We start from the raw sequence: 14,588 nt of genomic DNA on the forward strand, positions 1-14,588 counted from the left end.
TGTCATCATTTCAAAAAGGGATTTTGTAGGAAAGTATTATGAACAAGCATTGATTACATTAGATGAAGGAGTGTCTTGCTGAAAATAAAAACCTTGCACAAGTAACTTCTTTTCAGCACTAATATCAACAACAGATAGCAACAACAGTTAACATAACTACTCAAATAGAGGCAAACGTAACCAGGTAACTAAAGATTTAATTAAATGCTTTGAGTGTTTGGAGACTGCAGTCCTTTGTCATCCAAAGTTCAGTGTCTGGAACATGTCACACTTGGGTGAGAAGGGTTTTCCTTTTTGATGTGGTAATAAAACAAAGAATAAGGTCAGTTGCCACGGAAACGTGTGTGGGGGGGCCAGTTTTGATAGGCTGTTCAGGGAAATGCCAATGGCTGGTTCGTGTCTCTTTGTCAGTTTAACAGTCAGGCCCCGCGTTATCAGCTTCGGAATCAAAAAGGTGCCAGTTTTATGGTCGGGCTAGCACTTAGAGAAAGCAACTTTGACCCCTCCCCATCTTCTCTGGGGAGGAGAAAGGAATTTAGGGTAGCTCCAAATTTATTCAATGTAAAATGCACAAATCCACACCGTTGTTCACTACAATGTAAAGAATGGACCATATGATAGAGTTGCAATCATTGAAGAGGTCACCAGTCTTACTTTATTGTTACAATATTCCCTCTCAAAAAGTAGATTTCATGAGCGGACTGCAAACTTTAAAACTGGATTGCCATTGATTTAACCAATTTTTATTTGCCCCCTTTTTTGCACTTTGCAAGCAGATTAATCATGTATCTTTTGTGTGTGTGTTTTTATTAGCGATGCCGGTGCCAGAGCAGCCTGCAGAGCAGGAGAAGGGGGCCATGGTTCCCCCTGTGATGTCAGCCTCTAATGGAGACAGATCTGAGACAGAGACGACCTCCTCCATCCTCGCCTCTGTCAAAGAGCAGGTAGGAAGTCTCCCATGTACATGTGTGTTGTACATGTGCCAAACCTGAATTGTGTTTTTGATAAGAAAGGCACATTTTTGCTTTATATTGCCTCTCTTGCTCTACTCTCTTCTCTCACCTCATAGCCCTTGAACAGCTTGCTATGAGGCAGGTCAAGAGGTTGTCATTGTTATTCAGGGAAAAGGGTGCTTCGTTGTTTTAAAGTGTTTAAAAGAAAAGAAAGATTGATTGGTGCCAAGGGAATGCTAGAGTGTAATGGATGGAAATGATGGAGATTACGGGGCGAGTTGTAGCCAAGTAGACATAATTGAAAAAGTCATTAAAATCAAGGCAATTACTCGTCAGGGAGCGTTGGAAGGTAGCTGCAGCACTGCAAGAGAATAGACCGGGCCATGCTGCTGCCTGGTTTCAGGTTAGCCAGAGGAATGGGAAATAAAGAAGAAGGAAAATAGGACAAGGGGCAAGAAGAAGAGGCAGATGGGATGATGTTAGTCAGGGTGGGTGGGTTCGGTGAGAGATTTTGCAGGACAATAATTATTTTCAGGTTGTCCTTTGGAAGCTACTGTGATAAAATGTAGGCCTGACAAGTGGAGGAATAGAAGGGGCAGGGGGAGAGATTTTGTTGGTTTGATTAATGCATTTATGTGTCCAAGTGTAAGTTTTGTAAAAAACGTCACATTCAACTGCCTTGGTTACTATAGGGCATGCGTGTGTATTGTGTAAGCTTGCACAATCAGTAGTGCGTGTTTATTTTGTACTGAAGTATAAAACAAACAACTTCACACACAAGCATGTGCATGACACTTGCTTGCACCCTCCCTCTGAAAAAACCTTAGGTTCTCACTAATTGTATTTGGTGATTTGTGTTTAGCCTTGGACTTATTCCTTTGTGTAATAGAATGCTGTTTCGTTTGGATTTAGCTCATCAGCAAGTGCAATACACCATAGATTTATCATTTTGCCTATCCACATCAGCTCTTAAGTTCTCCTTAATTTAATACCACAAAATATTCCATTTACCCTTACAGAGTGAAGGACAAGTGCTGACAGCAATTAAAGCTTTTTTTCCCTTGCAAATGGCATTCATTTGTGGGTTTTTTTCTCCATCAGAGAACCTCTCAGTGCTCTCATATTACTGAATCACTGAAGCATGCAGGCTTTAGTCAGATCTATGCTTTGGACCAGATTTGAACTTGCAGCTCCCCCCTCCCGTTGGGAGAGCAAATGTACAGAAGTTACCCAAAAGGGAATGCATCACAGACATGTAGCCATTGTTGAAGCCTTATTTTCTTCAGCAGTGCAGCAGCTCTAAAAACTCCTTCCCTGAGGACAATTTTTAAAATAAAATCAAAATAAGTTTCTTGTTCAGTCATCACAAGGAAACTTGAATGCTTTTGCATTCAAGTTTTCAAGAAACACAAGTTTTATGTTAAAATAAGCCTGATCAGCTCTACATAGCAGCACTTTGGAGGGAAAAAGTTTCAGTGATTTGTCCCATCAGAAAATGTCTCAGTGTTCTAACATTACTGGATCATTGAAGCGTACGTGATTTGGTCAGATCAATGCAGCTTTACTAATCTACACAGCACCAATGCAACATTCATACAGGGTAGCTGTGGGGGTCATCCTCATGACGGATCGTTGAGTAATATATTTTATCTCTATCAGTGGCCAGCAGTAGAAGACAGTGGCTGTAATGTAGAGTTAGGTAATATAGCTCTACAGTAACTACGTTTGAATGTTTTAGAAACAATAATTTGAAATTGATCAGTCAATCAACTTAACAGAACAAATTATTGTTATTTCTCCACAAATATTATTGGTACTCATATTTGGACTGTATGTCAAGTCCTATTGTCATAATATCTCTACAGCAGTTTCAACATGATCCATTTATTGCATTGCTTTTGTTTCTAAACATCCCTGTCAAATCAATAGTTGCAAATACGCATATGTAAAATATTTTGCACTATGTCCAAACAGTTTCCCCCTGCCGGCAATCCCTATAATTTTTCCACAGTTTGTGGTCCTGCAGAGTTTCTTGTAGGTAGTGTGTTTGCATCGGATACACTTTCCATCGGAAGACCTATTTACACAATGCCATGATATTTCAAGAACAATACATTTCCACACCAGTCACACATTAATGTCTCCACATAATAATTGTAGCAGACCTAAAAATTTTTATTTATGCATTTTAATAAATTTATGAGAATTGATACCCAATTATGAATTCATAATTGAAGATTCATAAAATCAAAATTTTCCTCGTTTCAGGGCACCACCGGAGTTGTTATAATCCTAGAGTCTCCAGACCTCTAGGTAGTTTTGAATAATTATACAATTATTACTAGTGATCAATTAGTTAATAATCGCTCAATTATCTTAAATCAGTCAGTCAGTCTCATATCTAAAGGGTCAATTCTCTTGGCAGGAACTAGAAATAGGCAACACACACAGCTCTTGATTATATTAAAGTGAATTTATTCTCTAACTAAGGTGATAAAAAGATGGTTGGATACAGGGAACATAAACATTTGCTGAACAATGAGCCTGGAGGTTCGAATGTGGGAAGCATTTGACTCATACGGCATAGAAGAGCTAATTAAAGTAAACTAAGGCTATGATTTTAAGAGTTAAAATGGACATCTGATCACAGAACGTGTGTTAAGTCTTACTGCTTGTCGACAGCCTGCTTTTGGCCTGTTGCACGGGTCCCACGCTAGCTGCCGATCCTGGCTTTTTGCTAGGGATTCTCCGGGGTTCTCCGTGTCTGATTGAAAACGCCTCCTCCGTCTGGCAATTCGGCTATTTTCAGGTTTCCTTCGTTGTAGCTGGCGAGACCACGTGGCTTGGTCTGACCTCGGTGAAGTTGGCTCGACGAGAAAGGCTTAAAAATGGAACTTGGTCGTTCCTGAATTAGTCCAGTGTAACTTAACGGACTGATAACTTTAACAAACAAAAGAAATAAAGAAAATAAAACAAACTGAAGGCAGATCGATGCCGCACTTCACGTGTGTAGCTTCAAGCGAAACAAAAGGGCCTGTTTCGCTGGTCGACTGAGGGCGTTGCCTGGCGAGGCACGCCAAACGCGTGCCGAAGCGTCCAGCGAGCAGAACAGAGTGGAAGAGAGCCAACAGCGAAGAGAAGAGAGCGCGCAAGGTTGCGTGTCGCTCTTTTGTTGCCTGGGGCGTGGTTCCCCAGGGGGCGTCTCAGGTTTCCCAAGGGACTGCCTTTCTAAACTTCATGTCTAAAGAAAAGAAATCTAATTGCACGTATTATAATCAAATATTTTCCACAATCGAACCTCAATGGTTGAACGGTTGTACTGTTCTAGGCATTTGGTAACAGGAAACAATTGTCACATTATTGGTCAGGATATTTATACATTTAACAGCGTTTCCAACGAGGGCATGTAATACTTATTTCGTCCACTTGGGGGAGCTCAGGTTACATGAGGAAAGCTTGGATTAAATCAAAGATCGTCTCTCCTTAGGAACCGGGGAATTTGTTGATTCATCCTTAAATTCAAGCTGGAGGTTAAGAGTATAGTAAAACATTCCTTTGTCATCATTTCTAAAGAAATTTTATAGGAAAGTATTATGAACAAGCATTGATTACATTAGATGAAGGAGTGTCTTGCTGAAAATAAAAACACTGCACTAGTAACTTCTTTTCAGCACTAATATCAACAACAGATAGCAACAACAGTTAACATAACTACTCAAATAGAGGCAAATGTAACCAGGTAACTAAAGATTTAATTAAACTTAATTAAATGCTTTGAGTCTTTGGATTCTGCAGTCCTTTTACATTGAAAGTTCAGTGTCTGGACCATGTCACACTTGGGTGAGACAGGGGTTTTCCTTTTTGATGTTGTAATAAACAAAGAATAAGGTCAGTTGCCACGGAAACGTGTGTGTGGGGGGGCCAGTTTTGATAGGCTGTTCAGGGAAATGCCAATGGCTGGTTCGTGTCCCAGTTTAGTCAGGCCCCGCGTTATCAGCTTCGGAATCAAAAAGGTGCCAGTTTTATGGTCGGGATAGCACTTAGAGAAAGCAACTTTGACCCCTCCCCATCTTCTCTGGGGAGGAGAAAGGAATTTAGGGTAGCTCCAAATTTATTCAATGTAAAATGCACAAATCCACACCGTTGTTCACTACATAATTGATGGTGTCGACAACACAGAAGTGTGGTATTGCGTGAAAGTGTCCTGATATACGTACATCTTAAATATAGAACACATTTTTCATTGATTTCTACCCAGTCTACAATGTGTGGCTTTTTGTGCGCACTCAATGTGCATGCATTTGCAAGTGTTTAATAGATTCATGATTTAAATTTATGATAAAAGGTTAACTCTAAATATAGCTCTTACACGCTCTCTGCCTCATCCTGGCATTCTCTGTTCAGGTGTGTGTATGCTTGTGTGTGTCCCTGCATATGAACATATTGCTCCAGTAACCCAGCTGGCACACCTTGCAGCACATTATCATGCCTAACACACACCTCTTTCCACTGTGGCATCTCGGCGATGACACACACATGTCAGGATACACACATGGCTTGGACACCATCTGTCTGCTTGTGAGTGTGTGTGTGAGTTGCTGGTGGTTAAGGAAAATGTGCCATGTAGTATGTTCATGTTAGTGAAATGATATCTTACAACTTTTAGCCCTGGTGTTTATTAAAGGATTTCTAGAATGACACACAATTAAAAATGGGCAATCGGCATTTACTCATAGGTCAAATGACTGCAGTTTTCAAAGGCATTTATCGGCTCTAGCTCGGCAGTAATGGAAACACGACCCCTTGTGGACACCATAGACTGTATAGGTGGACACGCTAATTCTCGCCCCGTTTCTTGTACGACTTATTCATCTGTTTGTATTTGCGAATGTCTATAAACCTCTCATCCATATGTTACTGTTGTATTAGTATGCTACGCTAATAGTCCGACAGCTGTGACTTTATATCCATGCTGTGACGTCTTCCAGAGCACACTGTAAACGCACCTGTCAACTGCCCAGAACGGTGGTGTCAGTCACCTATTTTAGCGGGTTTACCCACATTTAAAAAAAAATGCAAATACACGTTAATTTTGGTGTGAAGTAGATATTGCATACATATGACTGCAATGAAGTTTTACTCTTGAGTAGGCTACTCTTACTAAATGTGTTAACGCAGGACTGACGGTAAAATTAGCAAACATAAAAACAAGTGACAGATAATCGAACAATATGTGCCACACCATGTATGAAATGTGTTTATGCAGCACTGAGCACCTTACTGAAAAATTGTTACAAGGTTATACAGGTCCCCTGCGATGGACTGGCGACCTGTCCAGGGTGTACCCCGCCTTTCGCCCGATGTCAGCTGGGATTGGCTCCAGCCCCCCCGCGACCCTGTACGCAGGATAATCAGTTGACGATGGATGGATGGTTATACAGGTCCTGATATTTGTCAATTAGAATTGATTGAAACCTGCCATCTGTTCTGGAAAAACACCATTTAGCTCACGGCCAGTGGGCCCTGGCCCAGTTGGCCCCGTCTGCGATGGTCACAGAGAAAAGTTGGTGGGACTCCCCGTGCAAGAACCCAATCTAACAGCACAGTGGCAACTCCCTTGAGGGCACAAACACTGTTATTTCAGTGAGGTCCTGGAAATTTAATCCAGCTAAAAGACATTGAAAAGCTTACTTCACAATACTTTTGTTTTGGTTAACACAGGACTCACGCTGGGCGTTCCTGGCCTCCTGGGGCTTGCCCCTAATGATGAGTCTGGAACTTGGCATAGCCAAGCCTCTGTGTACTACACTGATCATCACTGCTAACTCCCTCTGTCAGCCTGGGGTTTCTGAAGCTGTGCCAGGTGTCTCCTCCAAAGCCCTGCTTTTTTTTTCTCAGTTGTATTTTTGAGGACATTCACCAGGAAGGCACACAGAAGTTCATTGTCCACCCAGATTTAATTTGATGAAGGCATATTATGATTTGACCAATACCGATCACTGAACAACAACATTATAGAATAAGTATTAAAATTAAGAGATGAAAAACTATCATGAACAACTATCTTTTGGCAGGCAACATGTACAGTGTTTCCCACAGAATGGATAGGAGGGGGAAATGTATTTCTTATTCTAGTATGTTCAAAACAGTATGAAACTATCTGCAAAAATGTGTGACTTAAATTGATAATTGAGTGTTATACTGCGGAATAGAATATTTATTAATAGAGTTTTTGAGTATTATGGTAGATTTTTGTGAATTGTCATCTTGTGAGTTAGGCTACTCGTTTTAAGGCCACAAAAAAGCCAAGGATAAAATAGAATGTACCAGTCAGAAGTGTAAGTCAGAAAGCTCACCAGAATATCTGCTTCAGCTGGCTATCTCTCTTGTTAGATTTTTCATATTTAACGGCTTCTGTACTGCTACAGTTGGAGTCATTTGAGATCTTTAAGATGCTTTGCACTATGTTGCATCATGTCTCAACTTGCCTCAGGAGATCCACAGAGACCAATTTAACCAGTGCTGATTTGCTCTACAATCTATCAGTTTTCTGCATATTTCCATTTAGCTAGAATTAATGTCCTGCTCTGTTTCTGGAATAAGCCCTGGCAATTTAACCTTGCTTCTTGCTAAATTATAATCTGCATGTTATTTCATGTTTTGCTTTATCCCTGATTGATACTGCAATTTAATGATTCCACCTATAATGAGTTTAATGAAAGCTGTTATATTTGCTGTTGTAAACACCCAGCAGGCAGCTAATCTTTCCTGAGAAAAATACTGTGGCTTAAAAGAGGTGATGCTTTGTATCCTTCATCTAGCCAATGTATTGTCTTTAAATAAACTTTTATTATTGATAGATTATGATAATTTGGTGTTTTGGATTTAGATGGGTAAACAATTAAGCAAGCAGAAAAACACAGAAAAAAGAGACAACCAGGCTGGATCGGAAAAATATAGTTAAGTTATTGAGTAGTCATAGAAACAAATCTTGGAAGAAGAATATTTTTAGGGTGTTTAAAAAATGCCAGTGTGTTATGTTCCCTTATGGCGCTTTTCCATCACCAGTACCGACTTGACTCGACTCGGTTTGGCCGTGCTCCGTTTTCCATTGCAAATAGTACCCAGAGATAGTTCCCCTCAATGTAGCTGGTCATCATAGCAATGCCACACACAACTGCCGCAACGTAATGTTCAATGCGACACACACACCAGCGACCCACACATCTTTCTCTTCATTTAACATTACTCAGAATTTAAAGACAGAGAAGCGGTATGAAAACCTTACAGCTGTGTTTTCCTCTGCTGTTGTTGCTGCAGCGGTCTGTGTGACGGTGGAAGCAGAGGGCTCTGTGAGCGGGCGGCTGGCCGGCCTCGGGAGTTCCTCCCGCGGGTTGGTGCAGGCCGCCACTTGCGGAGCTCCTCAACTCTGAAAACTTTCAAGCACATTTTTGTTCTGCCATCACCAAAACTGTCAGTATTCAAAATCTACACAGTTGAGTTCTCACCTCAAAACTTCTCAGAAGTGGATTTAGTGATGAAATTCCATACGAAAACTTTCTGTTGCTGGCCTCTGTGTAGCGCGCGCAATGATGATGCTGTGAATACTGACAATTCTCTCTGACCAAACAGTAGTCTCCCGTGTTTACACGTCACATTTTAGTATCGCCTCAGCTCGCTTGGAACCTCGACGGAGGTGATGCGAAAAAAAGGCTAATGGCGCCTGTCAATCAAAGCGGCCACACCGCTAATAATGCAGAACTTTAAGGCTTAATATAATTTAAACGGGTGAGTTATAAAAAAATTCACCCCCCTCACAGTTGTCACGGGGGGCAAAATTAGCGATTTGCACTAAAGCCATTTTTTTAACCAGGCTGTAAACATGTTTTATTCTGCTGTAAAGTTGGGCATTTTAACATGGGGGTCAATGGAGATTGACTCCCGTCTGCAGCCAGCCTCAAGTGGCCACTCGATGAATTGCAGTTTCAGATACTTCCGCATTGGTATCGGAAGTGAGAGCCGGAGGTTGCCGCTTGGATTATAGTCTGCGCACGCCACTATAGTCTAAACAACCAGAATGCAATCAATGGGAGATAGCAGAAGTAATAGGGTTCAAGGTGAATTTAGTTTGGCTATTATGGAAAGGATATGACTAAAGGAGTAAGATAACGAATGGATGCAAGTTATATAGTGATAACTTCAATTGGCTATGATTTTCAGGCTAAAGCTAAAGGCTAAAGGACATGACCACAAAATGCGGAGTTTGGTTTTGCCTTCCTGCTTGTCATTTTCTCCACCGTCTGGTGTCAAAGGCTCACGATTGTCTGGCTCTGTTTATTGAGTTTACGGCCCTCAGCAGCTTGGCACGCCACACGGTCTCTCGAGCGGGTCTTTGGCCGACGAGAATGTCCCAGAGTCCTTTGTCTGGCTGGTGGTTTCGGGAAACTCTCACAGTAAACGGGCAGTTAGCCCTGTTTTTTTTCAAAACTCACTTCTTCGTTGCTTGCATCAGCTACTATTCTGCTTTTAATGTGAGGTCTCTGGGTCGGATTAAGCCCTGTGTGCGCTCCCGAGCCTCTCAGACTACAGCGACAACACGGCAGCTAACGACATGCAGTCCACTAACACCATAAAACAACTGCCACACAGTAAAACACAGGCTCCATGTAAGGATACAAAACAACAATAAAGGTTCATGTGCTGAAGCCCATCAGACCAAACAGATTCAGATGATGTCGAGTAAGAACAAAGTGAGCATTAGTAAAGCTGGAGAAACACAGAGAAAGTCACGTTAGCTCGCCAGCTAATGCCAAGCAGTTGCTAACGTTATCCGGTGCAAAGTTATAACGCTTTCCACATTAATTCACCAACTAACGTGACCCATATGACTATTTTGTGTACCACAGATATTATGTCAAAGTGTCAAAGCCTGCAAGAAATGATGTAACAGTAAAAAGCAAATGTGGAGCGATTTGTTTACTATCCTATAGTGATGCAGCCAGGAGCAGCCAGCTAACGCTACATTAGCTCGGACCTGTCGCTGCCTGCCCTGCCTTTTACCGATACTCAGGTACACAGTTTCTCCACTTCTCTGTAAGTCGCTGTAACGGGGGTTATGTACTGTAACCCGGATTCTATGAGTATAGGCACAGCCCTCTAAGGCTATCGCTGTTGGGTTTACCCCCTGCCACCGCTGCTCGTGCTCCAGCTCAGCTCTATCAGAGCATCCACACTCTCCTGAGAGAGCCGCGCTCTCCGGAGAGAGGAGTCCAGTGCCACGCCAAGGTAGGTGAGTTTCTGGGAGGGGAGAGGAGCACTCTTCTTCCAGTTCACCGTGAAGCACAGGTAAGACAGGTGTGCAAATAGCTGGGCCGTCTGCACCACCGCTTCGTCCCAGTACGGCACCAGCAGCAGCAGGTCTTCCAGGTAAAATAGGACCCTGATGCCAGACCGCTGCAGTGGCTCCAGGGCCGTCTCGATACACTTGGAAAAAGTGCGTGGGCCAGGGAGTAACCAAAGGCATCCAGCATGTTGTATGAAGCAGTCTCCCTGCCTGTCTATAGCCGCTCTCACTGCCTTTTTTCTGGGAGGATTGTGCCATATTCCGCTGGAACATGTCTGTGTGAAAAGCCACAGCCTGCATGCTGGTGTTTCTGTGTTTATTGCAGGATTTCTGTATGAAAGTGGTTGTGTTTCGGATTATGCTTGCTCATGAGTTCAAGCGAGCACGCGTACAAGCACACGCCTGGTTGCAATCTTAAAACCAGCTAGTGGCTGATGGAAACTCCATAATGCCCCTTTAACAAACAAAACAAAAGGAAAATCACCGAAGGTTTGCGGGACCTCGTGAATATGGCTCAGCAAATTTCTATAAGACAAAGAAACTTGAAGTCGCGGACTTACTTTGGGCCGGCCTCTTGGATGCTGGACGTTGCTAGGAGAGGGCACAAGAGCAAGCAAGAAGAGCAGAGAACAGAGAGAGAAGAGCTCCCAGCTCTGTGTTTTGTTTGTCACTTTCCCTTGGGGTGTGTCCCCAGGTAGGAGGGCTTTGTTCCTCCTCGGTTTCTGTGTTTTAAACTTTCAATTTAAAGGTAATGTCTTAAAGTCTATTTGCAAGTGTTTTAATCCAGTACCTTTCCACAATACCAACTCTTTTCTTAAATACCATAAACAGTTACACAGTTCTTAGTTTTAAGCATTTGATAAAAAGAAAGAAAAAGCTATTATGTTAATCGACAAGGTTGAAACAACAAAGTTGAAACAACATTTCATAATGATCAATGCAGATGAAAGAATAGCTTGACTAAATACCAGGATAATATTGATTGTTAAACGTTCTTACATAAGAAAACATATATATATATATATATATATAAAGGCACAAACAGTAATGTAAATTGACCACAAGGAGAGTTAAGAGGACTGCAAATTAACTTCCTTATGGTTCCTCCTTTTCAACATAGTTGCTAAAGAATAATGACATGGTAATAAACTACTCAAAATCGAAGTGGCAAGGGCCACTAAGTACCTTTAAAAAAGATTATTTAATTCAAACAAGGTATTAAGGCTAGTTTATAATTGGAAGACATTCTTTGTTCACAAAAAGAAATTTGAGGCTGTCCTTTCTCTGTTTTTGGCATTCATATCAGTTTGAAACAGCGCGAATAGGAAGAGGCAGTGTTTGCTGTGTGTGAGTGTGTTGAAGAGTCTATGTTTATGACTTTTTGGCCATTTCAGGTTGCTTTCAGGTTGCTCGAGGGGTGATAACTCACCCCTTTTGACATAAAATAATTAAGTGTCCTCTGGTTGGTTCACTACACACAAGTGATCCTGTGATCCATTTTTAGATTTATCCCACGTTAAATGTTTGATTAGCATGCCAATAACTTTTGAGTGTTGGTATAAAGGCTCAGTAAAAACAGGTTTGAACCCAAAAACACAACTCCGAGACCAGACCAGTTAAATAAAAATTTTACTTGAGGTTGAAAACAGGCAAAAGTCAAAATTAGGGCTGTTTTTCGATTTTGGAATCCAACGATTATAAAAACAAGTTAATCGAAATAAAATGATCATTGTGCCACATGCTGTTTTGCAATGACACTCGTTTGTCTTGTGTTCTAAATAAATCCAGCGCACCCTTTCCTGTACTGCGGTGCAAATTACCTGTTAGGGCATCACGTGTGAGAACAGGGACCTAATTTATAATACTTCGCAATCATTTCTGACAGTGTGCTTATGTTTGATTCATAAAAGATACTGAGCATAAAAAGCTTAAGCAGGTTCTAAGAAGCCTATTTATAACATATAGTGATCTAAAAATGTCAAATAAAATGACAGCAACTGCTTTACAGTTAGCAATTGCCTCTTATATAATGCTAGCAAAAATGAGGGTTTAGTAAGGAATAGCCAAAAATGCACGCACACTCACGCATGAAAGACAAGATCACGGCGATGGTAGAGGAGATTGAAGCCAGGCAACAGGTATGAATCGGTGGACTCAATGGTGGGATGACACAAAGCCAAACACAGAGCTTTGAGTGATCATATTGTGCACAGCTTATTCAGAGTTCACCACAGGCGTTTCTGCGTCCCAAACTGCAATTGCCCTACATAACCAGCAGGGAAATCTCTTACATCAAGTCTAGACTTTGCTTAGAGATGAGATCATTTCCGAGTCAAAGTAAGTGAGTCGCAGGATCTGAAAGGCCAGGAGGGTCAGTACATGGCACGACACAAAAACAGACAAAGAAAATTTCAGACTAGGAATTGGCTTACATGGTGGCAGTTTGATTATGGAGACACATATGGAGACATGTACACTATACATATAGCACCACACTTAGCATTTAAAATGACCTTTTACAGGCATGCCCAGTGAATCACCTTACAGTCCTGTAGCATGGAGGTGTCATCACAGTAAGTGAATTTCAGGAAGTGGAGGTAATGTGATGTATGAATCCATCTACAGGGATGACTCATGCTACAGGATGTGTGTTGTGTGGGGTTTCTTCTATCACTAGACCTCAATTTGTCTGGTTATATCATTTAGAAATCATTGGTAATGTTAGACATTTAAAGGTTTGTTTGCATTTGAATGTTCCATTACAAAAAAAATGCAATTTTCTATCTTAAACACAGTCTTCATTTGTAATTGATATAATATGGTCAGAAACACTGATTGGGCTTGACTCAATTCTTTATTTTTGTCATTTGCAATAATAATTGTCATCATAATTAACATTTTCAGGGTTATTGTCGAAGTTGTAGCTCTGACCCTCACTGTCATCATTGTTGTCGTCTTTGTAATACAGTTCCTCTTTCACATCTACAAACACACTTTCTCTTTCGGCATGTTGTTGAACTACACTGTGTTCATCCTGCTATGAGTTTGTTGCATGCGAGCTGAAAGTATCCATAAACTACTCGAGTTGTCAAGAGTTCACAACTGATGGAGGCTTTCAGTTTGCATATTGAAAGCAGCAAGGTCTTTTTCAGAGCAGAAAGGGTAATGTATTCTGTCTGACTGTTGTTCTCCAAACTCCTTTTCTTTGCTGGAGCTTGAGTGCACTTCATTGGCCTTTAGAGTGAGCTGAAAACTTTCTATTTGCTAATACGCTCTCACTAAGCTTGTCTACTGTTCTAGTTATTTACTATGCATATTACTTTGACACACTCCAACACTTACAGATGTTGCTTTAAAAGCATATTTGTGTAGGTGTCTGAGTGTCATTTACAACTTGCTTTGAAAGTGGATATGCGTATGTGTGTGTGTCCAACGTGCATGTGTGTATCATAATGGACTCTGCTTCTCTGCCTCAGCATCCATCTCTGCCTCTCCTATTCTTCCCCTTTATCAGTACCTTGTCTTTTTCCGGGTTTGACAGCTATGTTTTGCAGCAGGTATAAATTAACTCTGTCTCAGTTTCAGAATGATGGGGAAGAAATTAATCCTCCAAAAACCCTATCAAATACAGCAGCTGATGAAAAACCTTGAGAAACTGAAATTCTAACATGTCACAGACAGGAAAAAAAATATTTCCTGGTTTACAGCAATAGTGAAATTACCAATAATGTGTTTGTGGAACCTGAAATCTATAACATGGAGGAACATGTAAATCTTAAATATATGCCAAAGAAATCGGAAATTGTACGGTTTCTTGCTGCTTGCTTTCTGCCAAGCAGGGGTTAACTTTGAAATGACACTGTCATACCACCTTACATTTAGAACTTTGACAGCACATTCAGAAAGTGGATGTGCTGGTTCAAAGCTTTTTGTGCTTTGAACCTATCTGCCAGCTCCTCTGCCAGTGGTTTTCTGCCTGACAATTGGGTTTGTTGCCTCTTTCTCTCTGTGTGTGTCCTCAGTGTCCTTCAGCATTTGTCTCTTTCACTGTGCCAGTATGGGAACAGATCATTTAGCTGGCGGGCATTCTGGACTCTGCATGTGTATATGGTGTGTGTGTTTGTGTGTGTGTGTGTGTAACTGGACTAATTCTACATATGCATTGTATTGACAGTACATGCTCATCTGTGAATGCAGTATCGCTGTATGGGCCTGTGCCTGCTTGCCTACCCCTGTGTGTGTGTGTGTGTGTGTGTGTGTGTGTGTGTGTGTGTGGGGGGGGGGGGGGGGAA

The 14,588-nt window shown here is 41.4% G+C and overlaps 1 protein-coding gene across 1 annotated transcript in view; it reads left to right on the top strand.

Moving 5' to 3' along the window:
• The window catches only part of ctnnd2a (catenin (cadherin-associated protein), delta 2a), a 280,580-nt gene that overhangs the window by 41,919 nt on the left and 224,073 nt on the right, over positions 1-14,588 (top strand). Inside the window, exon 2 of the mRNA XM_046065452.1 lies at positions 814-944. Coding sequence (XP_045921408.1) covers positions 816-944 — 129 coding nt within the window. The 5' untranslated portion in view covers positions 814-815. The remainder of the gene's footprint in view (positions 1-813; positions 945-14,588) is intronic.

Source organism: Micropterus dolomieu, linkage group LG01 (assembly GCF_021292245.1).
Source record: "Micropterus dolomieu isolate WLL.071019.BEF.003 ecotype Adirondacks linkage group LG01, ASM2129224v1, whole genome shotgun sequence".
Taxonomy (NCBI): Eukaryota; Metazoa; Chordata; class Actinopteri; order Centrarchiformes; family Centrarchidae; genus Micropterus; species Micropterus dolomieu.